Here is a 26874-nt window from a genome sequence, read left to right as displayed (position 1 = left end):
CCTACTGGCACCTCTCATGGGCTCGCTGTACCACAGTCGCATAGGTTACGCGACCAGACCCCATCTCTCTCTTACCGTGTTTGGCTCTGATGTTGGAACCTTGTGTTCAGCTAGGCTCATCACCTAGCAACTCAACTCATGGAAACCTGCCCTACTGTCGTCATGGTTGTTGTCGCTACAAAAATTTGATTTACTTTACATTCAAACGATCACAATCGGGTGATAATGTAATACTTGAAACGGGCCCGGTGAGATCCAGGTGGCATCAGGTTACCCGCGAGACCTGGAGGAGGAGGGGTGGTGAAGGCTTGGCAAGGAGAGCCCGGCGGGGAGACCAGGTGGAGCCCTGTATGTTGTCTGAGTGACCCGGGCCAGGTCAGGTTCAGTACAGGCCACGTCTCCCACAACCACAGCACTGCATATCCCCAAGAGCCAGCATTTATCTGCACCAGAAACACACGCACGCATGCGCGCATACAATAGTTTCACTTAGGATGTTCTTGTGCTTTCTCTCTCATGAGTTATTTTTTTCCTGACTTACACCTAGGTTTGTTCATCAGTCACATTGAGGACGAGTCGCGTTGTTGCCGTGTCACCATTTACAAGGTTAAATGATTCTGGGGCCTGCAGGGACAGCCTCAGTAAGGGGGCGGAAACGGGTGACACCGCAGTAGCAATACTACACCGTGCACAACGTGGTCTGCCTTAGCAGCGTGCACCTCCATGCACCGTGCACTGGAGCTGCGCTGGATTTACCCACGTGCACCTCCATGCACCGTGCACTGGAGCTGCGCTGGATTTACCCACGTGCACCTCCATGCACCGTGCACTGGAGCTGCGCTGGATTTACTTACCCACGTGCACCTCCATGCACCGTGCACTGGAGCTGCGCTGGATTTACTTACCCACGTGCACCTCCATGCACCGTGCACTGGAGCTGCGCTGGATTTACCCACGTGCACCTCCATGCACCATGCACTGGAGCTGTGCTGTGTTTGCTGGGGTGCACCACTGTCTTGCACTGTACCTGTATCAGTGCTGGGTTTAGCAGTGTGCACTTTGCAAAATATGTTTGTAAAATATTCATTACAGAAAATGTCAGCATTGAATTCTCCACCTGCTGTTTGTAATTTATTAAATATTTTTAACTGATAGCTCTTCCACTTATGCTGGTTTTCCAGGATATCCTTCTATTATCCTGGTTTGCCAAGGTCATGAATTTTGGATTTCACAAGCCGAAAAGTCACCAGACAGGCACTTTGGTGGAACAAAACGATTAGACCATTGCATCATGCTGTTGTAGGGTCTCTGATGGGAATACGTTGGTCCAGGAAGCCCAACTTATCCGTCAGTGCAGAGTACAGAGCCTCGTCACTGCTCATCTCCTTCCTGTGACATCCGTGTGGCGCTCCTGCATGTGCTTCTGCATCTTTGGAAACCTGATATAATGAAAACTTCCCTGGCATATCCCTGTGCCATGCCGTCCTTCACACACACTCCTTTCTAATCTCAGAAACTCGGGTTACTAAAGTCATCTTCAAAAAGTTCCCAATATCTAAATCCTGTTGTTGTTGTTCTCCTGCAGAAACCTCGTGGCAATTAAAGTGTTAAGGGCTTCGTTTGCATGCTGGGACTCCTGACAGTCTATTTCTTGCTGTGAAGTCATTTCACCTAGACTAGGACTACAGACTCCTTTTGGTATTCTGTAGAAACTCCTGTGCTGTGTGGACATGTGTAAATATTTAGAATTATTATACGGCACATGTGCGCTCTGGAAGGTTAGCCTAAATAGCTGGTTCCACACTCCTAACATCCTCTACTGGTATGTGCGCTAGGCTGAATGGGCACCTGTGTTAGGGTGTGTGTGTAAGTAGCTGTAGGATGACAGAGGGAGAGGTCATATTGAACAGTCCGTCTGTATAAACTCTATTACACACCTGCCAACAGCAGTGCAGCAGTACTCCCAGAGCAGATTACCAGTCTGCCTGCCTGTCTGTCTGTCTCTTCTCCTGCCTGCCTGATCTCCATCTGGAGCTTGTGCCTGTGCCCCATGTAGGACTCTGGCATCTGGCCATTCGCCGTGTCTCCCCAGAGTTCAGCCTGCTGGGCACGTCTGCACACACTGCTTGGAGGGAAGGCATGGCAGAAGAGTGAGAAGTATGAGAGACAGCTGCTGACGGAAACCTGATATCTGCATATAGATACGCACAAACGTTTCACAAAGGCACTTAAACTGCTTCTCGTGCATTCTAACACCTTGAAGTTTCGTGCTGACAGAAAAAGAAGTGTAAATGACAAGCAGGGTTTACAGAGGTTTTGGTACAAACCACACGACAGCCCTGTAAGTACTAGATTAGATTGCGTTGGTGGCAGAAACGCTAATACACTTGTAAAGCCTTCAGATTTCTGGTAAATGATTGTTTCCTCTTGAGATTTTGTGATGTAGAAGTTCTGGAGACTAAAAATAAAATTCAGAATTTGACTGTGCCACTTCTGCTCATCGCCCTGTGTTTGAATCCCACCTGCTCTCTGTCTGTCTCATTTGCTAGCTGTCTGTCTGTCTCTGTCTGTCTGTCTCTCTCTCTCTCTATTGCACCCCCCCCCCCCCCCCCGCACATTTAATCCCACTCTTCTAGAGCTCTGTCTAATTGTTGACTGGTGTGACATTTTAGAAAAGCAACTGTTCTTTTATTTCTTGGTGGGTATCTAGAGTTTCTCAGCATGCAGCTTGCCTGGCCCAGGGCCTCGAGGAGGCTGGACCCCTTCTCCAGGTGTGTGTGGAGCAAGATCAGGACAAATGCTCCAAAAACACTCATCTAGAAGGAGGAACTTCTAGCTTCACTCTTACCAAGACCCTCGAGTGCTGTATACACTGGCTCAGACGCTACATTTAAGAGCAAGGGACGCCACGACCCTGCCAATCTGCTCACACTCCACTCCAGCACTGTGTAATATAGGATTACATGGTGTGGGATTGTCACACTGAATGTGAAGCCAGATTTGGGGGGATTGCTGTGCTGTTATGCTGCTGTCCCTACAGTGCTCAGCCATCAGGTCTCCTACAACTATGCTTTTTAAAAAAATTAATAATTCACACTTATGGAGTAATATCTCCAATGTGCGTTATCTTCCCTTCCGATTAGCATGCTTTCAGAATGAAATGCCCCACTTGTACATACATTGTGTGTGTGACAGTTGGGGAGGTATCGTTGTGGTTCTCACTCTGGTGTGTGTTTTGAGAGATTAGACAGGATTTAATGTAAATTCCGCCCCCCTACTGCGTGAATGACTACTGCACATGCTCAAGTGAGTCCTCAGGTCAAGCTGTACCTTGGTCATCCGATATCAACTGTGTGTGTGACCAAGCGACCTCGTTGTGGTAACCCTGACACACACCTCTCCGCTGTCTGTGGCCTTTTATGGGCTTTGTTGCTGTGTGGCTAAACGCTTCACTTCAGGTTTAATTCATCATTCAGTTAACAAGGACGCCTGGTTACACTTAACATAGTTTGGCTCAATAGTGAATTTAATCTGTGTGCACGTGTGTGTGTGTGTGTGTGTGTGTGTGTAAAATCAAGTCTTAGCAAGTTCACACGTGCACTTCTGTGATTCCAGGCCTGCCGTCTGCTGTGAGGGGGCTAGCGTCCACAAATAGCGTCTGTGTTGTATTTAGCTGTGGCTCAGACGTCGCTGCTTCCAACTCACTCTGGACTCTGGGTCTGTCTGTGCCTGTGCTCCATTTGGCTAAAGTTGGCCCGTCTGTTTCTTTGCTGAGTCCTGCGATGGGGCTGCGTCCAGTTGGACATGTGAAAATGGAAAGCTAGGATCGATTAGGTTTTGATTGAACTTGGAGGGCCTGAATGCACAGAGCATGCGCGTGTGTGTGAACATATGTGTGTATATCTAAGTAACTGTAGGGTCACAGGTCATATTGGGCAGTGGGTCTATATAATCTCTATACCTGCCTTTGGTTCTGTCTGTCCTGTGATTTAAAAGGGTTTGGTATACAAACAGATGAACCTTCCCATGGGAATTAAATGGGTTGCCCCTGAAGGACTTGGCCACCATGGCAGATAAACATTCAGACCTGTCATGATTAGGCTTTTATAATAACGTGATTTTTTTTCAGAATTAATACCACTGTTCTCTGCTGGGTTGAGCTTGGACTGTGGAGAGAAGACTTGAGCAGAGACCTTGTTTTTGAATCTACACAGCACTCCTGTGGTGAAATATTTTCACCCTCGTCACTGTGGGTGCGGGTGTGTGTGTGTGGGGGGGTGCACTTCCTCCCTAGACTCTTGGGTTTTTCCAGTTACCCTGAGGCCTGATGGAGCAGGAAGCTTTGTAAGCTTATCATTTCCTATGCCACTGCCTGTGCTGGACCTACACACACACACACACACACACCTTGACGTGTACATCAAACTTACATGTTTAACGAAAAGTGACAAACACAACATCCTGAGGGTGGAAAAGCAATTCACACTCTCACTCAGATGTGTGAATAAATTTTAACGTTCTGCTCATATTGATGTAGGGTAATGGGAGTGGTTATGCTGTGTGGGGTGGTGTTGGGTAAAGGGAGGGGCTGTGTGGGGTGGTGTTGGGTTATTGGAGGTGGGGTGGTGTTGGGTAAAGGGAATAGCTGTGGTGTGGTCTTGGGTTATTGGAGGTGGGGTGGTGTTGGGTAATGGTAGGTGCTGTGTGGAGTTGTGTTGGGTAACGGGACTGGCTGTGCTGGGTTTGAGCAGGCCAGCTCTCCCATTTGGCTAATACTGTGTGTGCGCTGGCCAGTTGGCCCCGGCCTTCATCCAATCAGCACATTCCTCTTTATGAATACACTGGGGCCATTTTTGGCAGTCTGTGCAGGGTGGGGGAATGTTCATATCCTGTCCACTGAATATTACATGCGCACATACACACACGCGCGCGCGCACACATCTACATCATGGTTTTTGTCCTGCAAACATCACCGGTCTCTATGGGAACTAAATTACACTACATATCCCATGGTTCCTAAGGCACCCCTAATCCTCCTGTCAGACTGATGCTCTGTGGTTGCAGAAGAGCGAGAGACTCTGTGGTAGTAGACTGTGTGTGTGACTGACTAGCATACATAAAGCTGTCTCAGTTCTGGTGATGTAGTGCCAGTGTGTGTGCGGAAGGCTGCTACTGCTGCTGCTGTTGTCATTGTGTGAGCACAGACCCTCCTCTGTGTCTGTGCCTCTTGCATTACGTCAGCTACCCAACACAGAGCCTTCACACACTGTCCCAGTGAGAGCGCCACACACACTACTTCAGCACTCCATATGCCTTGCACAATGTGAGATGACATATCAGCTGTAGACCTTCACAGCCGTGTGTGTACAGGCTTTCGGTAGTGTGGTAGTTTTCTGCTTTGCGGGAGTCCTAGTTGTTTTTCAGGACTGGTGACAGTAGTTAGCTTCTTACTGGAGTAAACAGGGCACGTCACTTGTTTATGCTCATGCTAATAAGTTTTATTGGCTACAAAATGGAGAGGTGTATGAAATTGTGTGACACTTGCTGCATGTGCGTGTGTGTGCGCGCACAAGTTTGTTTCTCTGCATGTGTGTGTTTACCAGCACACGTGTCCTCTCTGTGTGTGTGTGTGTGTGTGTGTGTGTGTGTGTGTGTGTGGGGGGGGGGTTGAAGGCTGCTGGTTTTTTTAGGCCACATTCTCAGGCGTAGAGGGTAACGAGCCGTGAACAGACTCAATGCTGCCTGTCTTTCTGCACATTCAAAGCAAGAGAGAGAGAGAGAGAGAGTCCCTTTTCTGTCTCATTCCCTCATTCTCCATCTCGGACTCTCCTCTCATCACCCCTCCTTTTATTCCCCTTTTCTTTCTGCTTTTCTCCCCGAGTAAATCTCCCTGTCCCTGCTGGATGCGCTTCCTCGGCGCCACTAAACAGCCCGTCTGTTCTGGGACTCTTTTGTTTGCTGAGTTCATATCGAGGTTCATCCTGATCTTTTTTGGCACTGAGAGCCCAAAACAAACACGACAGTGCAGGTTAATCTTATCACCTGGGCCGGGGCTTCCCGCCGCCTGCCTACACACCTCGGCTCCGCTGCCCCTCTGTGGCCTGGGCCCGGAGCATCTACTGCTGGAGCAGGTGGCTTATCCAGCCAGCAGCTCAGCTTGTTTCCCACGGACGAGTGTGTGCAAGTGTGAGTCCCTCTCCTCCCTTCCCCAACATACTGTAGCCTGTTATTGTGTTTCTGCCCTGTGGTCATGCACATGTGGGAAAGAGGGGAAGAGAGTGTGTGTGTGTGTGTCAGTTTGTGCTTTGGGGACCTCTCACTGTGGACTTTACCCGGAGTGCTGGTAGTGAAGTTTGGAGTGGCTGTCAAGGCCAAAATCTGCTTGGATTAGGAGAGAGTGAGTATAAAGGCAGGGGAGAACGGGAGAGAGGGTGGAGAGGGGAGGGTCTTCGCTGTGAGTCACATGGCTTCTGCTTCCTTCTGCTTTTCCACTTGTTTGCTCTTCTGTCTGATCACTCTGTTCTTTAATATTCTCATGTTATAAAGGCTTTTGGAAACTCTTGGCAGGTTTCTACAGAACCTGTAGTTTCTGTCTGCGTTATAGCCACAAGGTCTGGTGGAAAGGATAACAGTAATAACCCCTTCCCCCATGTGCACACACACACACACACACACACACACACACACACACAGCATTTTAAATTTTTTTCAGTGAAATTCAGATGACACTATTCTAACAAAGCAGTGACCTATCATGAGCCCCGTGGCATCAGCTACAGCAGGAAGAAGGTTCGTCTGAAACATGACACGGGAACAGGATGGACACTGTGTGTGTGTGTGTGTGTGTGTGTGTGTGTGTGTGTGTGTGTGTGTGTGTGTGTGTGTGTGTGTGTGTGTGTGTGTGTGTGTGTGTGTGTGTGTGTGTGTGTGTGCACGTGTCTTTGTTTATGCTAACTTTGTTGTTGTGTTTCTTCATAGGTGACATTACACAGAAAGGCTATGAAAAGAAACGAGCCAAGCTGCTGGCCCCTTACATACCACAGACTCAAAGTAAGCTTATTCTCTCACACACACACACCCTTCTCTCCCTCTTTCCCTTTGTCCCTTTCTCTCTCTCCGTTCTGTTCCACCCTCACATCGGCTGTTCAGTGAGTCATGCTTTAGGCTTTCGGTGGGGGGCTGCTGCTATACTGTACTCTACTGACTGAAAACTGCAGCAAGTTACAGTTTTTCCAGAACTACATACAGCATTTGAATGTGTATTAAATCCACATGGCAGTATTAACTTTGATGTGTTACTTGATTGGTATTGTGACCATTTGTGATGCAGCATTCTTTGAACTCGGTTCAGTTAAAATATCTTTGTCTTTGGCAGTCAGTCAGGGGGCATCTGGTTTGCACTCACAGGTGCATTTGCTTAGGTTATACAAGTTGTTGCATATTGTTCATTCTTAAGGCTATAACTGATTTTGGCAATATGCTTCATTGCTTTCTTGGGTGTAATCTGTCACTTCAAGATTGAATGTATGGCTATCTCCTGCCCTCTAGTGGTAGAAGGGGAAACTGGCCTTGCTGGGCATGTGTGCTCAGGCCGAGCAGTTCTGTGCTCCTAACTTCATGCTCCTAACGCACCTGTTGGCCAGTGCCCATTACATTGAGCTCAGACAATGTGGGTTTTAGGTCATATCTGTGGCTGGTCATTTTTTAATTACATTTTTCTGGTGGGATTTTTTACACACAATAATTTTTTATATATTTTTATTTTGTTTTTGGTCTTCTCAGTTGGGGGATGATCAACCAATACAGTCATAATGGAAATGCAAGCATATTGGCCACTCCCACTGGCAATTGTAGGCCAATCAAAAGTCAGCAGCCCTGCCAATCCAAGCTTACCAGTGGTTTGACAGGACACGACAGGCCTGTTCTAGCTACTGTACATCTGCTTTCAATACCTATAGACTTACACAGACTTACACTTTACAACATGCAGCTGATCTCTCTCTCTCACACACACACACACACACACACACACACACACGCGCAAGCAGAGGCAGAGAAGGAGGTTAAGGAGAAAAGGTATGTGTTTGAGTCACTGTTGACACTCTCAGCTGTGCTGATTCATTGGCCCAGGAAGTGGTGCAGGTGTCATTAGTGCACATTGCACTGTGGCCAGCACTAAGGAGAAGTCCACCGCCTTCCAGCTCAACACGGAGCTCGACTGCTGTGGGCTGTTTACACTGCAAGGCATGTTTTAAAGGGGAAGTCTGTGTGCAGTAGGAATCCCTTAATGTCAGCTGCGATAAGGCCTTCAAATATGCCATTTTGGGGCTTTGAAGCAGAAAATGCGACCCCTTGCTACCCTCCCCTCACCCAGAAGCTCTCTGAGGGCATCTGCCTGTGTTCTGTTGTGGGTTTTTTTTTTGACTGTGTATTCCTCAGTGTGTAAATGTGAAATGCAAAGTTAGTGACTTGTGTGTTTTGCAGTGGACATTCTTATAGTGGTGGTTTCTTCACGTTGAATAGGATATTCAAGTTTCAAGTTTGGTTTATTCGTCACATACATAGTCATACACAGTATAACTCGCAGTAAAATGGTGGAGTGTCTTTGCTATATGACGTCCCAGAGTGTGCTGTGATACGGTGTGTGTGTGTGTGTGTGTGTGTGTGTGTAGACGTGGACCCTGGCCTGCAGACTATCCAGTTAGCTCCGGGTCCTGGTGCTGACTCCTCACCCAGCCCAGACGCCATGTCGTCCTCTTCCACCCGCCACCATCGCTTACATCGCAGTGGAGGAGCCCGTGATGACCGCTACAGATCAGGTAACACAACCACACCAGAACCCCAGTCCTCCTCATCACCATAACCCCAACACCTTCTGCCCAGCAGTAACGGTTATCTCTCCCGCCCGTCTCAGATATACATACAGAGGCTGTGCAAGCAGCACTGGCCAAGCATAAAGAGCAGAAGATGGCGCTGCCTATGCCCACCAAGCGCCGCTCAGCCTTCGTCCAGTCCCCTGTGGAGAACTGCACTCCTCCAGGTGGGTCTTGCACCCACCGTCTTTTTGATGCCCCTTCTGTCCTGTCTCACCAGCTGGGCCTAGTGCTAGCCTGTCCCTGCGCTAGCCATGACATGACATGGTAAAGGTTTGTTAATCTGAAGTATTGCTAGCGGCCTCCTATTTTTGTTCATGAAGAAATGTCATCACACTGTTGTCATTTCCTTCTGTGTTATCAGAGCAGATGAATGCGGAGGACAGAGATCAGTGCTGTTGTGTGTGTTCATGTTAGTCCTGTACAATTGCACTGATGCATCCAGATGTGGCTAATCAAGGGGATTAATGAACTCAAGTTTGGAATTATAATTGATTATAATAATATTCAATGAAGCATGTCAGTTTTATTTGACCAAAGGTGATTTGTCAGGCTAGCACAGATCCACTAAACCCAGAACTTAAACACCTGGTGAATTATTTTTATTTTCTATATGCTAATACCATGTAAGTAATTCTTTCAATAACATTCATGTTTAAACAGTTCTGAATTGTACCAAAATAATTTAAACGAAGAAGACCTTTATTGTGAGACGCTGAAACATTCCCTAAAGAGTCATAAATTGAATCTTTTGTTGAACAATGTACAACCATTGTTCTTCCTATTCCTTTGTTTGCCTGATGTTTGTAATAATGGTGTGTGTGTGTGTGTGTGTGTGTGTGTGTGTGTGTGTGTGTGTGTGTGTGTGTAGACACGTCTTCAGCCTCAGAAGACGAGGGATCTCTGCGCCGGCGACAGGCAGCAACACTGGCTCAGAGCCTGCAGAGCTCAGAGTTTTGGATCAACCGCTCACTCCAGGGCTCGTCCACGTCCTCGTCCGCCTCTTCCACGCTCTCGCATGGAGAAAGCAGCAAGAGTCAAGGTCACAACCACACCCAAGGCAACGCTCTGGCGGATGTGCTGGCTCACACTCGCATAGGTAACACACACACTCTGAACGTACTCTGACCTCTTGGATCACAGCCCTTAATGTCGCCTCCAGCCCCTTCACAGCCATGACTCCAGTGCACAAACCTCTCCTCCTGCAGATGGCAGCAACGTGCCCCCTGACATCACCTCCTCAGTGCCCCAGGAGAGAGGCCCCCGTGGGGAGACGGGCACCGGGCCTGCTGTGAAGGGCATGAGTCGTGGTCAGAGCCGCTCCAGCATGATGGACACTGCGGACGGTGAGCAGCTATACACACACACACACACACACACACACACACCTGTTCACACTGATGTTTACTGTTAACCCTACTGTTGACACTGATATTTACAGCTTGGGTTTCTGAGCCCTTCATACTAGAGTTAACAGCTGTTTGTGAACATTCCAGCTGCAGTCTGCAGTTCAGTTTGTAGAGACTTTTTGTTCCCGATATTCTGAACAGCTTGTGCTGTCTTCACCGTCCTTTAAATGGCAGTAATGCAGACTGTTGCAATGCTGCAGTATTCTTGCTTACCCAGCCATTTCCATTTCTTCAGACATTGCTGAAGTGTCGTAGAGATAGCAATTCGGAGAAGCCCTGAGGTAACCGTGTGTGTGTGTTAGGTGTTCCAGTAAACAGTAGAGTCTCCACTAAGATCCAGCAGCTATTGAACACCCTGAAGAGACCCAAGCGCCCCCCCCTGAGTGAGTTCTTCCTGGACGACGCTGAAGAAATCGTAGAAGGTAGGAACCCTTTCAGCTTAGACCTGTAAGTGTCACACACTGTGCACGTACAGGTCGTTAGAGTCACTTTGCAGGAACACAGTGCACCTGCCCAAGCTCTTAATGGAGATGTGATCTTCTTATTGTTTTTCCTTGGTGTGTCCTGCAGTGCCTCGGCCCGACCCTAACACGCCACGGCCTGAGGGCCGGCAGATGGTCCCAGTGAAGGGTGAGCCCCTGGGTGTGGTCAGTAACTGGCCCCCAGCCCTGCAGGCCTCTCTGGCCCGCTGGGGCGCCACACAAGCCAAGAGCCCCGCCCTCACAACCCTGGACATCACGGGCAAGCCCCTGTACACCCTCACCTACGGTGAGTCCCAGAGTAGAGCTGCTCCACAGTCGCCTGCCTGACCCCCGGACCTCCACTGACTCTGCTCCCTTCCCCCATGTGCCGTAGGTAAACTCTGGAGCCGCAGCCTGAAACTGGCTTACACACTCCTGAACAAACTGGGCACCAAAAGCGAGCCGGTGCTCAGACCTGGAGACCGGGTAAGAGAAGAGACAGTGGTGATGCTCAACACTCCTGCACATTGAAAATTAAAGCAAGTCTGTTGTCCTGGGTGGTTTTGCCCGCTAGGTGGCGCTGGTCTACCCCAACAGTGACCCTGGCATGTTCTGGGTGGCTTTCTACGGGTGTCTTCTTGCAGAAGTTATTCCTGTTCCCATAGAGGTGCCTCTGTCTCGGAAGGTACGGCAGCTCTACGGTATAAGGTCTACAGTAGTGTTTTGTATGAAATTAACACACGGTATGTTAATAACAAACTTATTCTTCATTGTTGTGACCTGCTTGTGATAGGATGCAGGGAGTCAGCAGATTGGCTTTTTACTGGGTAGCTGTGGGATCAGCCTGGCTCTCACCAGCGAAATCTGTCTTAAGGGGCTTCCGAAAACGCCTAATGGAGAAATCGTCCAGTTCAAAGGTGCTCACGACAAACCCTGTCCCTTTGATTTCTGCTTTTAAATATAGTTAATTGCAAGTATTAGTAGTTGAATCGAACTGTATTTGTGTATTTTTGTGTGTATAATCCCAGGGTGGCCTCGACTCAGATGGGTGGTCACCGACACCAAGTATCTTACAAAGCCTTCCAAAGACTGGCAGCCTCACATACCCACTGCCAACACTGACACAGCTTACATTGAGGTGAGAGAGAGAGAGAGAGAGAGCGAGAGAGCGAGAGAGAGAGCCTTGTTCATACTGTGGTCTGTGTGATTCCAGTACAAGGCCAGTAAGGAAGGCACAGTGATGGGGGTGGCTGTGTCTAAAGTCTCCATGCTGACTCACTGCCAGGCTCTCACTCAGGCCTGTAATTACTGTGAAGGTGAGTCATGCTACGCTACTGCATCATCACCGACACCCTCGCACTGCACAACAAACTTCAAATGCCACACGTTATAAATGCTAATGGCATGGTTGGATATTTATGTGGCTTTGTAGGTGGTGGGGTTTTATCAAAGTACACAAGGACACCAGCACACAGCAGAACATTTGGCGCACATGTTATATACAGTTAAATCAGTAATCCACAATCCAGACATCTTGTATAATGTTAAATACGTTGCATCGTGTGTGTCTGTGTGTGTGCGTTTGTTTATTGATATGTATCTAGGCAAGTATGTAAACAGAACTCTGCAGTCAACAAAGCAGAGAACCCAGTCAGTGTTAAATAATTGATTGAGCTCTTCAGTCAAGCGTACTTTCAGATACGCATGTGTTCTGGGTCTGATAAATATTTCATGCTGTGTTGTGCCCTCTCAAGACTAAGCACCACTATACTACACGTCCAATAGTGATGAAGGGGGTTAATGAACAAGACGGGATTTGTCCCTGCAGTGAGGAGGATGCAGACACTCTGAAAACTAACTTGGTTGCATCTTAGGTTTCATAAACAATGACTTGAAATATATGGTGTGTGTGTGTGTGTGTGTGTGTGTGTGTGGACTGTCTTAGGAGAGACACTGGTCAATGTTCTGGACTTCAAGAAAGACATGGGCTTGTGGCATGGGGTGTTAACGGTGGGTATTAAATTCTGCCAAGCCATCTGTTAACTCAAATGCATTAAACACTCTGCAGTAAACATCTGTGCCAAGCCCTCTGTTAAATTCTCCTGTGTTACTTTCCTGTATTAGGCTGCGCCACATTACATGCCACATTGTTCATTTCCAATTTTGGTCAGTTCTGATTTGCTTTTCTTGACAATTCAGATAATAATTGCTTCTGACCTGTGTATGTCTGTAATGTTAATTTGTTTATCTTTAGCACAGCACATTTTTACACTTCACTTGCATCACTATCAACAAAAAGTTCTATCACATTTGTGATAGAACTTATGCTGTTAAAATGCGCAACATGAACGTGCTGGTTGCTTATTACGTTGGATCTTTCTCTGGAGGATGGCAGCTCAAAGTTTGTCAGATGTACATGGTCAGGCTACAGCGCAACACGGCTGGCTTTAGCTGTTATCGCAGCTGCTGTTGTCACTGCTGTTCTCATCTACTGTTGTTTTGACGGCAACAGCGCTGAGCGCATGCGTAGGGGCAAAGAGCCATAGGAAATCCCATCTGCTCGTTCAAGTCACGTAGCCACAAATCAGATATGAATCTGATGTAGGACCACATAGGAAGGTGACTCAGCTGATTTGTGTGTTCACACAGCCCTGAAAAAAATCAGATTTGAGTCACTGTGGGTTGAAGTGACTTTATATATAGTGCTTTTTACAACAAATGTCACAACATTCTGGGTTGGACTGTAAGAGACCAGATGGACTGCATTTATTTGGTCATATACACATGTGTACAGCACAATTAAACATTTCTGTTCATATATCCCAATGTCTTTGGAGCCGGGACTTGAACCTGCACCTTTCTGATTGACCACCCAAAGTCCTGTCCACTTGGCTGCCAATGACCGTGTCTGTTCTCCTTTTCCCAGAGTGTGATGAACAGGATCCATACCATCAGTGTGCCCTACGCCGTCATGAAAGCATGCCCACTGTCCTGGGTGCAGAGGGTCCATGTCAGCAAAGGTGAGAAGCCCTGAGAGTCACCTGAAAGAGACTCACCTCTACCCTTTAATGTAATTAGACACTTGTGGCATTTTTTTCAATGAAGGGACTCTGCGTGTGTGTGTGTAGCGCGCGTGGCCCTTGTGAAGTGTCGAGACCTGCACTGGGCTATGATGGCTCACCGAGAGCAGAAGGACATCAATCTGTCCTCTCTGCGTATGCTGATCGTAGCTGACGGTGCTAATCCCTGTGAGTGAGCTAAACTAGCACACCTGACACTTAACTGTGCTAATACTGTATCACACTAAATGAGCACACAACACTGACGATTCTCTCAATCTTCTCATGCCCCTCCTTACGCACTGTGTCTAAAGCTTTGGTGTGTGTCTGTGTGTGTGTGTTTTTTAGGGTCAGTGTCATCATGTGACGCCTTCTTGAATGTGTTCCAGTCCCATGGGCTGAAGCCAGAAGTCATTTGCCCCTGTGCCTCTTCCCCAGAGGCTATGACGGTAGCCATACGCAGGTACACACAGCGATCAGCATCTGCACCTGGGTAGCCCACGTCTAGCTCACAGCACAAATTCTCTTAGTCATGTGTCTGTGTGCGCGCAGGCCTGGTGCTCGTGGTGCCCCTCTCCCTGCCAGAGCGGTCCTCTCAATGGGAGGTCTTAGCCATGGAGTGATCCGCGTCAACACGGAGGACAAGAACTCTGCTCTCACCGTGCAGGACGTGGGCCACGTCATGCCTGGAGGTGCGAGCCCCCTCCCCCCTCCCCGCTCTGCGTCAGCCTCCCACAGGGCCGCCGCTGCCGTGCCAGGTCACCCTGTCATTTCGCATGGGCCAGTCTTTCACCGTTGACGCAATTCTCCCCTGTGTTCCAGCTTTGATGTGCATCGTCAAACCAGATGGGTCACCCATGCTGTGTAAAACGGACGAGATTGGAGAGATCGTGCTGAACTCCCGGGCCGGGGGCACCATGTACTACGGCCTCTCTGGAGTTACCAAGAACACGTTTGAGGTGCAGATTAAAAACCCCCTGAAGGACTGTGGGAACAGTGCCATGCTCCCGAGCCCTGCTCTTACGCCTCACTGTGCCCCTGTGTAGGTCATTCCCGTCAACTCGGGTGGAACCCCCATCGGAGATGTCACCTTCACCCGCACTGGACTCCTGGGCTTTGTGGGACCAGTAAGGATTATCGCTGATCTTTCTTTAAATTGGCAGGAGGGGCCTGTCTTAACCATTCCCTCTCTGTCATGTGTTGTTTTTTTTTTTTTTTTTTTTTTTTTGTGTGTGTGTGTGTGTGTGTGTGTGTGTGTGTGTGTGTGTCCTCACAGGGCAGTCTGGTGTTTGTCGTTGGGAAGACTGAAGGGCTGCTGTTGGTGAGTGGGCGCAGGCATAATGCAGACGACCTGGTTGCCACAGCACTGGCCGTGGAGCCTGTCAAAACGGTCTACCGGGGGAGGTGGGCCTTCAACACACACACACACACACACACACACACACACACACACACACACACAGAGTCAAATGTGCCTTCACATGGGTGAGCAGCAGGTTGTGATGGCAGGCTGCATGTGTGTGCGTGTGTGTGTCTGCTGCAGGATTGCTGTGTTCTCCGTCAACGTATTCTACGATGAGCGGATTGTGATTGTGGCAGAGCAGAGGCCCGACGCCAGCGAGGAGGACAGCTTCCAGTGGATGAGCCGCGTGCTGCAGGTCTCGTCTCACACACACACACACACACACACACACACACACACACACACACACCCCACATCATCTATGAGCTCAGTAACAGCAGGCTGAACTCATCCCTGCACTCTATGCATGTCCAGCTGGACACAGACACTGAAGGAGTTGAGTTAGTTTAACACTGTAGACGTCGGTTTACCACCACTTAAATAGCACTGTTTAAGTAATCAAACTATTTTACAATGTGTGTATTTCTTCTTATAAGCATTGAAGATATTTCACAATGCTACACATGCCTTTGATAGCTTGATTTGTGGAATAGTCTCAAATTCTCTTCCATTAAGTTTGCTGACAACATTTCTTGGCTTTCTTAGGCCATTGACAGTATCCATCAGGTGGGCTTGTACTGTTTAGCATTAGTGCCAGCAAACACCTTACCCAAGACCCCCCTGGGGGGCATCCACGTGTCCGAGACCAAGCACTGCTTCCTGGAGGGCTCACTCCACCCCTGCAACATCCTCATGTGTCCACACACGTGTGTGACCAACCTGCCCAAACCCCGGCAGAAACAGCCAGGTACTAGCTGCTAGCCTTTGCCTTTATAAACCTGCAGTACTTACCTCCTGTGGGGTAACAGCTCCTTATGGTCAGGTCTGCTTACGCTGGTGCTCTTATGACTCTGTTCTAGATTTCTGTAGTAGGTATCATTATCAGCTGAGGTTCTGATTGGTGCAGAGTGAACAGAAATCCCTGTCTCATGTAATGTTTTTCCATCTCTACAGTGGGGGTTGGTCCCGCCTCCATCATGGTGGGCAACCTGGTGGCGGGGAAGAGGATCGCCCAGGCTGCTGGCAGGGAGCTGGCTCTCATCGAGGACCAGGAGCTGTCCAGGAAGGTGTGTAGGGGGCGGAGGCTGAATGCCTGTCACGCTCCGCCCTTTATAAGGATAAGGCGTTGCTGAATGATGCTCATCAAAGTGCACCTACTCAGTACAGCGCAGTGACTGCCCTGCCTTTGGAGAGACACATGGTGCCTTTTGTGTGGCCTTGTCTGTTAGTGCAGACCCCGATGGAGTTCGTTTTAACTTTTTATTTCAGCCCTCGTAAGTCCTCCATTCTGTTAAAGGCAGTAACAGGTAATGGAATTGTAGACGTGTCAACAGTGTTGTTGTGCGGGTGGGGGTGACTCTGTTCCTCTCTCTGTTTTCCATTCTTAAATGCCGTGGGCCTCAAGCTCTGTATGTGGCCTGTGACTATGGTAAGCCTGACCCCTGCACTACCATGTGCGCGCGTCTGTGTGCACATCTAGCTTACAACACAAATTCTTAAGGAGTGCGTGTGTCTGAGCTGTAACTCCCCATTGCCAGCGGCCACACACAACCATTCGAAACATGTTGTCTTTGTCCAAGGCTGTGGGGAGAGCAACCTGCTCTCTGTTGTGGAGGTTTTCTCTCCATAAACGCTTCCAGTGCTTCCACTGTTGTAATATCTGCTCCGGCGAGACCTCCATCGCGTGCCGTATGTTCTGTTAGGGTTTAACTGTGACCTGAGGCTGAGATCCCAAGGCTTTATCGAAGAAGTTACATTCACTGTAACGTGGTCACAGCACTGCGTCACTCAGTTTCAGTGTGTTGTGTGTGTGTATAAATGTTTCTTTGATAAGAAACTGACTAATGAGGTGCGGCGTAGAAGATGGCTGACATCGTGCATGATGTCAGATGGGCAACAGATTGTTGTAAGACTACGGCAGAAGATGTCTAGCTCAGAACGTGAGCCGTGAGTGTACATATAAGACAAGTGCTTCTAATAAGGTGGCTGGAGATGATGTCAATCAGCTCTCTCAGAGCTTCGAGTAGACTCAGTTTTTATTCAGCACAAACCTAAAACTTCTGCATTCACTCATCCTTAAAGTACCACACATGTACATTCACTGTTTGCATCAGCCTCTTCCTGCTTTGGAATTTGCGTGTGTGTTTTTCAGGTGTACGTCTCACTCACACAGAACAACACACACCTTGCGTTAATGGCTCTGCCTGCCCCCAGTATTGCTGTCCGGAAGCTCATTTATTTTCCTCATTTGTTAATGTTTCGTCTTGCACTACCTTGTCTTCGCTGTCCTTCCAATGACATGTAATGCTTGATTAATGTGCTTCTTGCTAAATGGTGTGTTTATGTAAATTGGGTAGGTGGTGGTGGTGTGTGATCACTACTTCAGTGAAGCCATGTAAAGGAGGCTGAGACTCTGTGTGTGTTACAGCACCAGTTCCTGTCTGAGGCCCTCCAGTGGCGAGCGCAGACCGACCCAGACCATGTGCTCTTCATGCTGCTGAATGCCAAGGTGAGCCGGATGGAACGCTACGAGGGGAGGAGCGAGGGGTGGAGCTGAGGGTGGAGCTGTGGCTGGTGTCCATGCATGGCTTGTGGCTTTGTCTAGAATTAGGAATTACATATGTTTACATAACCAGGATGCAGTGACCGATTTTTTTAATTTTTTTTGCCTTATTTCTACAGGGCTGTGTAGGCACACAGATCCAATCTTTACAAATCAAGTTTGAGTGTCTTTTTGTATGTGGTCCCAGAGATGTCATGCTACATGAATGAAAATGGTCAGATCAGACTTCACATGGCTGTTGGGCTACACGCGTGCGCTTAGCGCTGTCGTCGTTAGCCAGCCCTGGCAGTGAGGCGGGGAATAGCGACAGCAGCTGAAGCTAGCCACCTGGCTTGATTTTTTCACCTTCATGCCCTGGTCGTGTGCAGCTGAGAAACTGCTCTGCTCGTGTTGGTTTTAACACAAATATGACATTTTGTTGTTGGTGATGACCCAGGTGACAAAACGTATGAACATGTGCATGCGTGTCATTTTGAAAGACGAGTGGAGTGACATTAGACAGATGCAGGTCTCTTCATCAATGTGAACAGTCACGTGAACTGTGTGTGTGGGTGACCTTTTGAGAGAGCAGCCCCCGCACATCTATAAGCGAATGCAGTCTGAACAAAAAATCAGAAGTGAACAATGGCTCAAAATGTGTTCTGCCAGTAGGGGTTTGGAAGTGTGCTCCCATACTTCACCAGATCTGGCCAGAGCAGTTAACACACAGTTGTAATGCCGTGTATGTTGCCTTGACCTGTAGGGGGCAGCGGTGAGCACAGCCACGTCTTTGCAGTTGCACAAGCGAGCGGAGAAGATCACTGCCTCCCTGCAGGAGAGAGGAGGCATCAACACCGGAGACAACGTGGTGCTGCTCTACCCTCCCGGTAAAATGGCCTCTCTCCGTAGAGACCCTAGCATGACTGGGTGTCCAGAAACGCACCTGACCTCTCCTCATCCCCTCCTACGCAGGCATAGACCTGATTGCTGCCTTCTACGGCTGCCTGTATGCCGGCTGTATCCCGGTGACGGTGCGCCCCCCTCACCCACAGAACCTGGCAGCCACGCTGCCTACTGTGCGCATGATCATAGACGTGAGTCTCCCGCACGCGGCCTTCCCACGGCCCTAAACGTCACGACACACAGACGCTGGCGTTGACGCTCGTGTTCATCTTCCTGTTGTATGTGTGCGCTTTAGGTGAGTAAGGCATCCTGTATCCTGACCACTCAAGCTCTCATGAAGACACTACGGTCTAAAGAGGCTGCGCTCAGTGTGAACGTGAAGACTTGGCCCACCATCATAGACACAGGTATGCAGGGACCCACTCAGACCGATGCTTTGTCTAAGTGTCCGTCCCGTAACACACAAACCTCATTAATTCCTCTTGTGTCTCCTACCGTCCCTGTGTGTGTGTGTGTGTGTGTGTGTGTGTGTGTGTGTGTGTGTGTATATAGATGACCTTTCGAGAAAGCGGCCCCCACACATCTATAAACCTCCCACGGCTGAGATGTTGGCCTACCTGGACTTCAGCGTGTCCACCACCGGCATGCTGACGGGAGTCAAGGTGAAGCATTTTCTGTGCCCTCCTTTTAACCCCATCATCATCATAATCATCACCCCCCCCCCCAGCTCAGTGGATGAGTGTGTGCTGTTGTCTCTCTCAGATCTCCCATGCAGCAGTGAGTGCGCTGTGTCGCTCCATTAAGCTGCAGTGTGAGCTCTATTCCTCCAGACAGGTGGCCATCTGCCTCGACCCCTACTGTGGCCTGGGCTTCGTGCTCTGGTGCATCTCTAGGTAATGCACATATGCAGCGATCTGTGTGCACATGTGTGTGTTTTCTGGTGGGTAGTAACGTTTTCATCACAGGGCCCTACAGGCAGCAGCCTGGGAGTTTGAGTGTGTGATACAGCATCAGTTCACACACACAAGACCAATACAGTAAATCTGGAAATCCATTACAGGATGTTTTTAGGATGTGTTCTTTTATCTCCCTCCCCTCCTCCCTGTCTCATGGGGTCTGTGTGTGTCTGTGTGCGGTTGCAGTGTGTACTCAGGTCACCAGTCCATCCTGATTCCACCCATGGAGCTGGAGAGCTCTCTTCCTCTGTGGCTGAGCACCCTCAGCCAGTACAAGATCAGAGACACCTTCTGCTCCTACTCAGTCATGGAGCTCTGCACCAAGGGGTTGGGCACACAGACCGAGGCCCTGAAAGTGAGAGCATAACACACACACACACACACACACACACACACACACACACACACACACACACACACACACACACACACACACAGACACAGACTGGGGCTCTGAAGGTGAGAGCATAACACATACAGACACACACACACACACACACACAGACTGAGGCCCAGAAGGTGAGGGCACAATCAGCAACACACACACACTGAGCAACATGCTGCTTTGAGCATTACTGGTTGGGGGTATGGGTGTGACTGAGTATTGGGCAGTGTGTGCGTGTTGGGTGTGTTGCAGTTTCACATTTTCATGCTATGATAATCTAGTATAAAAATATCAATAAATTGTTAATTTATTATAGAGTGTGTTTATAAGTCATCATGTTCTTCTGTATGTATTTTATATGCCGTCTGGTTAATTATATAATTAGTAACATTCGTTGTTTATTTCAAATGTCCTAATGCACATTATTAAGCACATTCACACCAGAAGTGTGTGGTAATGCCTGATTTTGTACTGTTTCAAGGCAGAAACTCCTGGTTTGCTGCTCAAGAAAAAAATAAGACTCTAAGTATATTTCTTCGCTGCTATAAAGGGGTAACTGGTTAACAGAGGAGATTTTTTTTAACGTATGTTTACCTCAGCCGTGTAAAACAGGCCTTAAGCCAAACGGCACAGCAACGGCAATAATAATAATAAAAACCGCGACAATAGTAGTAGTAGTAGTAATAATAATAATAATAATAATAATAATAATATTAATGCTTGCGGCAGGTGAAGAAATGCACTTGGTGTCTATTTTTGGCTCTTTAAAGTATCCACAATATTCCCACAACCAATTTACTCCATTTCTGGGGGAGAAAAATAAGGCTGTTTACACTATGGGTAAAAGTGAACAAATCCAATTTTCTGACCAAATCCTATTTTTTTGTTAGGGAGTTCACGATACTTTTTTAATATGACCTGTAGTTAAATAACTCTACAATAACAGCCACTAGCCTAAATGTAATGTTCATATTAATCGGCAGTGGGGAAAGGTCTGCAAATTGGGAATGAAATTATCAAGAGAGCATGGAGTTAAAGAGGGCGTCTGTCTGTCTGTCCAGGCTCGGGGACTGAACCTGTCCTGCGTGCGGAGCTGTGTGGTGGTGGCAGAGGAACGTCCTCGTCTAACTCTCTCCCAGTCCTTCTCCAAGCTGTTCAAAGATCTGGGTCTGTCCCCCCGGGCCGTCAGCACCGCCTTTGGCTCCAGGGTCAATCTGGCCATCTGCCTACAGGTCCGCGGCTGCACGCAGACACACAACTGTCCAAATATTGGTTTTATTCCTGAGGTTCACATGTGTATTTGATACAGTGCCTTGTAAAAGTATTTATCCCCCTTTAAAGTAATCAGACTCATATGGATTATGACGGACACTTAGATATTTATAATATCATATTTTAAAAGACTTGCCTTCAAAATTACTTGATTAATGTGATATTGGTTTTATGTCATAAAGTCTGCTGTGGCAAAAATGACCAAAACTGAAAATAGCTGTTTCCTTAAGTATTCAGTGCCTGTGCTGTGGACATTTACACAGATGTAAGAGATGTCTGTAAAGAGGGCACAGTTGTCTTACAGCTGGCTTCTTACCTATGAATCAATAACAGTGCTCACCTTCTGTGGATAAAAGACCCCCTTAATACCAAAACCATTGGTCAGATGGTGAACCTGCACGAAAGCTGTGAAAATGAGGACCAAACAGTATTAGGAAGTTATAGACACGTACAAAAATATCCAAACAACCAGGAACAATCTGCCAGGACAACATCACTTCCAAACAGGCTCCAAAGCTGGAACAGACTCTTATGGTAACAGAAGATGCTTCTACCACATACTAGTTTGAAGGGGTAGAGCACTTATGCAGGCAGCATTTTTCAGGGGTGGGTGTGTGTGTGGGTATGTTTGTTGGCTCTGCTGACAATGAATTTTGACTTTGAAAATTTACTTTGAGCATTTTGGTTTTCATTTTGGTCTGATGACTTTTATGGGAGTTGGATTATTCTTCTGCAAGGTACTGTAGGTATAGAAGAGTCGAGGGGTATTTAGTATAATCAGGAGTTTTACATATGACGTTAGGTTTCTTGTTGTTTGGCCTTTGAATGGTGGATTGCATTGGTCTGAACCAAATATGATTTTGTTGGTGGTGTGGTGAGAAGTGTCATGACTGAAGTGCTCAGTATGTTAATGTCTTAGTACTAGGACAGCTCAGGGGCTGCTGATGTGGTTAAGCTCTGACTGGTGTCGCTCTGATATGTTGCACAGGGCACGGCTGGACCGGATCCCTCCACTGTTTACGTAGACATGAAATCTCTCAGACATGACAGGTAAGACTGAACTAATTAAGCCAAGTGACAATTCTATTAATAATAATATATATTTCAGTCTGTATAGGGTCTTTTCCACACTCAAAATCGTATTATACATATTATGTATATGGAGAGGGGGAGAGGGAGAGATTTAACAAAATGAAAGGACAAGCTAAGAAGGAGGAGAGGTAATAGTACAGGAAGAGAGCTGGTCAGTGAACACAGATACGTCAGCCAGAGATGCAGATATAAACCAGTCAAATGTCGATTAGACAGACAGTGGTGAAGAGCATTCCGTTTCACCATGTCTGCTTCAAGTTCTACAAGAAGAAAGATACTGAGAGTTCCAGAGTCCAGGACATGATTAGTGACTCTTACACGAAGGAAAAATTTAAACACATTTTTGTGTGTGTAATAGGGTGAGACTGGTGGAGAGGGGAGCTCCTCAGAGTCTACCCCTCATGGAGTCTGGAACTGTAAGCCTGAACTCTCATTAATGGCCTACATTTATCAGGATGTTAGGATGGTAAATGGAACAGGCTATAAATGTTGTTGGGTTTGCTCATAGATCCTTCCGGGCGTGCGAGTGATTATCGTCAACCCAGAGACCAAGGGTCCACTTGGAGACTCTCATTTGGGCGAGGTAAAAGAACCAAAACAGCAAAGTCACAAGCAGGCCTGGCCTTCTACACACCACACACCAGAAGACAGAAGAGTCTGCATCTGAGTTTTTTAAAAAAGCGTTTTTTTTAAAAAAATTAATTAATTAATTAATTAATTAATTTTTTAACTTCAGTTGTTGTGATTTATTTTATTTATTTATTCTTTGCCTGGGTTTTCCATGATGTTTCTCTCTCCTGTGTTTTTGCACAGATCTGGGTGAACAGCCCTCACAACGCCAGCGGCTATTACACTATCTACGGGGAGGAGAGCCTGCAAGCCGCTCACTTCAACATGCGCCTGAGCTTCGGCGAGCCACACACGCTGTGGGCCCGCACCGGCTATCTGGGCTTCGTCCGCAGGACAGAGCTGCTGGACGCCGCCGGAGGTCAGGCCCACGGGCGGGAACAGACATGGTCCTGTTTAGTTGGGGAAGTGACCCAGTTATAGGACACTTGAAATGACCGGTGAAATAATCATTGAAATTTAACTGCGGTGATGAGTAAACAAGCGAGTGTTCTTAGGAAGAGTAGATCTGTAGCAGATGAGTCACATTGGCTGGGTGATATTGAACTGGTTTAACTTGTCTCTAGATCGTCATGATGCACTGTTCGTGGTCGGCTTGCTGGACGAGACGCTGGAGCTGCGGGGTCTGCGCTATCACCCCATTGACATCGAGACGTCGGTGTCCCGGGCACACCGCAGCATCGCGGAGAGGTGGGGGAACAGCTCGTAGTAGCCACGCCCAGGAACCTTTCCCTCTACCTTACTCTGTCAAGTACACAAGCACGCTGACATACATGTCAGCGTATACAATCATAGTCATTCACGTCTGCAGGTGTACAGGAGACCGCTAGAGATCATACGCTCATACACAGTGATCTGGCTCTGTCCCGGATCCCTGCCATGTGCTTTACAGTGGATTGTACATTAAAATTAGATGACCATAAACTGGCAACTTGGTGTAAGCACGTGGATTTATTATAAACTGAATATGACTGTATAGAATAGAACCTGAAATATTTGTTCACAGGTTGTGCTCTTGATTGCTAAGACAGCCTGCTCTGATTGGATAAGTCTCGTTTCTTTCTTGCAGTGCTGTGTTCACGTGGACCAACTTGCTAGTGGTTGTGGCGGAGCTGAGCGGCTCGGAGCAGGAGGCTCTGGACCTGGTGCCACTAGTCACCAACGTGGTCCTGGAGGAGCACCACCTGATTGTGGGCGTGGTGGTGGTGGTGGACCCCGGCGTCATCCCCATCAACTCCCGTGGCGAGAAGCAACGCATGCACCTGCGTGACTCCTTCTTGGCTGACCAACTGGACCCCATCTACGTGGCTTATAACATGTGAGCTGGAGCCCCAGACCCCAGGGCACAACGGCTGCGCCTTGTTCCTGGAGAACTGCTCACATTGGAAGCACGGCACTCCCCAAAACCCACCCATGACCCCACCCCCTCGCTTCCAGGCACGTGTGGCCGTGGAGGTGAGACCTCAAGTGGGCATAGTCTCCACTGTCATCTGTGTTGGCTCCCTCCCCTCTGCCCAGTCTAGTTGCTCTTGGATAATGTGATCGTTGCTGTGGCCTCAGGCACTCAGCACCATGGACTTCTTGGGCTGCCTGATCTTCTCTTCTAGGCTTCTGAACTTCCAGAGATTGGTGCTCTTCTCTCTTTGTTAGTATCCTCGTCCGCAATAACAGGCAAAATCGTCCTGGTTCGTGATGCCATGTTTTTAACTTGCGACTCAGTTTGCTGTCTTTATCCTGCTCCAAACAGCTGGTGACAGGACTGCTTGCGGTTGCCTCTTTGTTGAGTCAATTCCACTGGCCCAAAAAAGACTTTCAGCTCTGTTCTCTGACTGGACAGAATACTGGAGGGACTAACGTGAAACTTCTCCTTGCACTTTATCCTCCTCCTTCACCCCCAGCCCCACCCCCACTACAAGCCCCAAGCTTTTGAGCCTTTTTAGAAGGGGGTGGGTGGGTATGTCTTTAATTTTTCATTCTGGTAGTGCAAGCAGTTTGTCTGGTGATTTGTTTTTGTCCATCTGGGAGAGAAAAAGCACTTCTGAGCAAAGGAGGGTCCCCGAAACCTCCTCACCTGAAAGTGTCATCACCAGCTACCATCTGCTTTCATTCCTGCCTCACAGGGACCTCACTGCGCTCCACTCGTTAGCGCAGAAAATGGCCAACTCTCTCTCCAGAAGGGCTTTTGAAGAACGCCTGACTCCCATAGGTGCTCACCTCCTGCTCACTAGCGCCATTTCTCCCCTGCTGGACAAATCAGGTGGATGTTGGAGTGTTAACTGTCACCAGCATTGGCTGTGCTAGTTTTATGGAGCTTCTGAGCTGTTCTCATGCAAATTTGTTTGATCATACATCACCTTCTCAGAGCTACTAGTTGTCTTAATGTTGAAACTCAAAGGTTTACACACAAACCTCGTTATATTTGCTCACAATAGAAAATATTTTGTAATTGATATCGCCAACAGTTATGCACAGCATTCAATAACCAATGTGAGATGCAGATTTTAAAACACTCACAGGAAGCACAAGCTGATCTGAAGAGACTGGATTTGTATCAAGAGATTTATATGCATTGATAACATACACATAAGGTCAAAGAAAACTTTCAAGATAAAGTCCATGCCTTATGAAACCTGTGGAAGTTTTAATTTTTATATGTTTTATCATTTTATTCTTATTGCTGTAATTATACTTTGTACTGATATCAAAGGGACTTTGGAATGTTTAAAACACAGAAGGCTTTGGTAATTGTAGTGTCTCACTGGTGTTGACATATAATCACATGGACATGTAAACAAGTCCCATAAACTTGACTGATCTCTAATACTTGATGCCAATTCTCTGCATCACTGGCTTAAACAGAGCCATAAATTAAAAAAACAAAAACAAAAAAAAACTGTTTTACACAGGCTAAAAAACAGAGTTCTGATTTTGCACCTTCTGTCCTGTACCTTCCCTGGACTCTTGTGCTATAGTCTTCTGAACTTCATTAGTGTCTGTATGTACATGTCTGTGGGGACCTGTTTCTTTTCCTGTTCCATCATAATGGCAGTATTGTTTTAATTGCATTGTCATTTCCCCCTCACAATAATGGAATTTAAGTAATATTTAAAGGAAGATTGTAGTTAACCAGCTCTACTTTTCTGTTTACATCTGGTTCTGTTTCGTCCTAGAGCAGAAGACAACATTTGTTTATTCGTTTAGTACAGGGTTGTGACTTTTTTTTAACACATGAAACATTTAAATGAGCCTGTCGGCATTATTAACATATCTTCAAAAACATTTGTACAGTTTAATCTTTAGGATAAGAGGTTTTTTTACTGTGTATTCATCATTGACAGCTGCTAATTATTTGTTTACTGTGTTTAGGGGCACATCCAACTGGGATAGTTTGTTAATAATTCACCCTGAATCTTAGTGCCCTTTATAGACCTGTTCTGACATGCCACATATAAAACTGTAGGGGATTCTTTATTTTCCTGTCCTTTGTTTCCGAGCAGGGGGATGTGGAGTAGCAAATTCATTAATTTCAATGCCTAGCTGAATGCCAATACACAAATTTAATTAAATGTCAGTGTCTTTCAAATGCATATTTTCCTGCATAATTTTTTATGTTGCCATTATGGTGTGTCTCTTGCTAGGAGGGTTTGTGTCAATGTTATGAAGTTAAAATACATTATTGTACCTGAAATAAGGTTAGTTTTAAAATGAGCTTGTAGGCCTTCTAATTTCTTTTTTTTTTTTTTTTCAGAATAAATTGGTTTTTTTGAGGGGGGGAAGTAGGAAGCCAAGAGAGTATAAGCCTACAGAGATGTCAGTACATATAGAGCAGTACT

At 47.4% G+C, this 26874-nt stretch overlaps 1 protein-coding gene across 3 annotated transcripts in view; it reads left to right on the top strand.

Moving 5' to 3' along the window:
* Positions 1 to 26628, top strand: part of dip2ba (disco-interacting protein 2 homolog Ba) — a 36631-nt gene extending 10003 nt beyond the window's left edge. For 2 of the 3 annotated variants that reach the window (XM_035522389.1, XM_035522391.1), the window contains exons 2-39: positions 6979 to 7050; positions 8673 to 8819; positions 8915 to 9040; positions 9745 to 9972; positions 10082 to 10219; positions 10585 to 10704; positions 10853 to 11050; positions 11138 to 11229; positions 11318 to 11428; positions 11537 to 11660; positions 11772 to 11881; positions 11957 to 12059; positions 12689 to 12753; positions 13670 to 13763; positions 13872 to 13991; positions 14151 to 14265; positions 14355 to 14494; positions 14625 to 14761; positions 14849 to 14929; positions 15079 to 15206; positions 15346 to 15460; positions 15811 to 16012; positions 16219 to 16331; positions 16670 to 16693; positions 17693 to 17773; positions 18570 to 18693; positions 18779 to 18900; positions 19005 to 19116; positions 19262 to 19371; positions 19472 to 19602; positions 19852 to 20020; positions 21112 to 21282; positions 22311 to 22372; positions 22773 to 22830; positions 22923 to 22997; positions 23228 to 23402; positions 23608 to 23731; positions 24111 to 26628. In XM_035522389.1, coding sequence (XP_035378282.1) covers positions 6979 to 7050; positions 8673 to 8819; positions 8915 to 9040; positions 9745 to 9972; positions 10082 to 10219; positions 10585 to 10704; positions 10853 to 11050; positions 11138 to 11229; positions 11318 to 11428; positions 11537 to 11660; positions 11772 to 11881; positions 11957 to 12059; positions 12689 to 12753; positions 13670 to 13763; positions 13872 to 13991; positions 14151 to 14265; positions 14355 to 14494; positions 14625 to 14761; positions 14849 to 14929; positions 15079 to 15206; positions 15346 to 15460; positions 15811 to 16012; positions 16219 to 16331; positions 16670 to 16693; positions 17693 to 17773; positions 18570 to 18693; positions 18779 to 18900; positions 19005 to 19116; positions 19262 to 19371; positions 19472 to 19602; positions 19852 to 20020; positions 21112 to 21282; positions 22311 to 22372; positions 22773 to 22830; positions 22923 to 22997; positions 23228 to 23402; positions 23608 to 23731; positions 24111 to 24363 — 4670 coding nt within the window. In that variant the 3' untranslated portion in view covers positions 24364 to 26628. The remainder of the gene's footprint in view (positions 1 to 6978; positions 7051 to 8672; positions 8820 to 8914; positions 9041 to 9744; positions 9973 to 10081; positions 10220 to 10584; positions 10705 to 10852; positions 11051 to 11137; positions 11230 to 11317; positions 11429 to 11536; positions 11661 to 11771; positions 11882 to 11956; positions 12060 to 12688; positions 12754 to 13669; positions 13764 to 13871; positions 13992 to 14150; positions 14266 to 14354; positions 14495 to 14624; positions 14762 to 14848; positions 14930 to 15078; positions 15207 to 15345; positions 15461 to 15810; positions 16013 to 16218; positions 16332 to 16669; positions 16694 to 17692; positions 17774 to 18569; positions 18694 to 18778; positions 18901 to 19004; positions 19117 to 19261; positions 19372 to 19471; positions 19603 to 19851; positions 20021 to 21111; positions 21283 to 22310; positions 22373 to 22772; positions 22831 to 22922; positions 22998 to 23227; positions 23403 to 23607; positions 23732 to 24110) is intronic. The other variant, XM_035522390.1, reaches the window with a different exon arrangement.
* The last annotated feature ends 246 nt before the right edge of the window (positions 26629 to 26874 follow it).

Source organism: Electrophorus electricus, chromosome 24 (assembly GCF_013358815.1).
Source record: "Electrophorus electricus isolate fEleEle1 chromosome 24, fEleEle1.pri, whole genome shotgun sequence".
In the NCBI taxonomy this organism is placed as follows: domain Eukaryota; kingdom Metazoa; phylum Chordata; class Actinopteri; order Gymnotiformes; family Gymnotidae; genus Electrophorus; species Electrophorus electricus.
The sequence above is the reverse complement of the archived record's forward strand: the minus strand, read 5'-3'. Positions and strand labels throughout refer to the sequence as shown.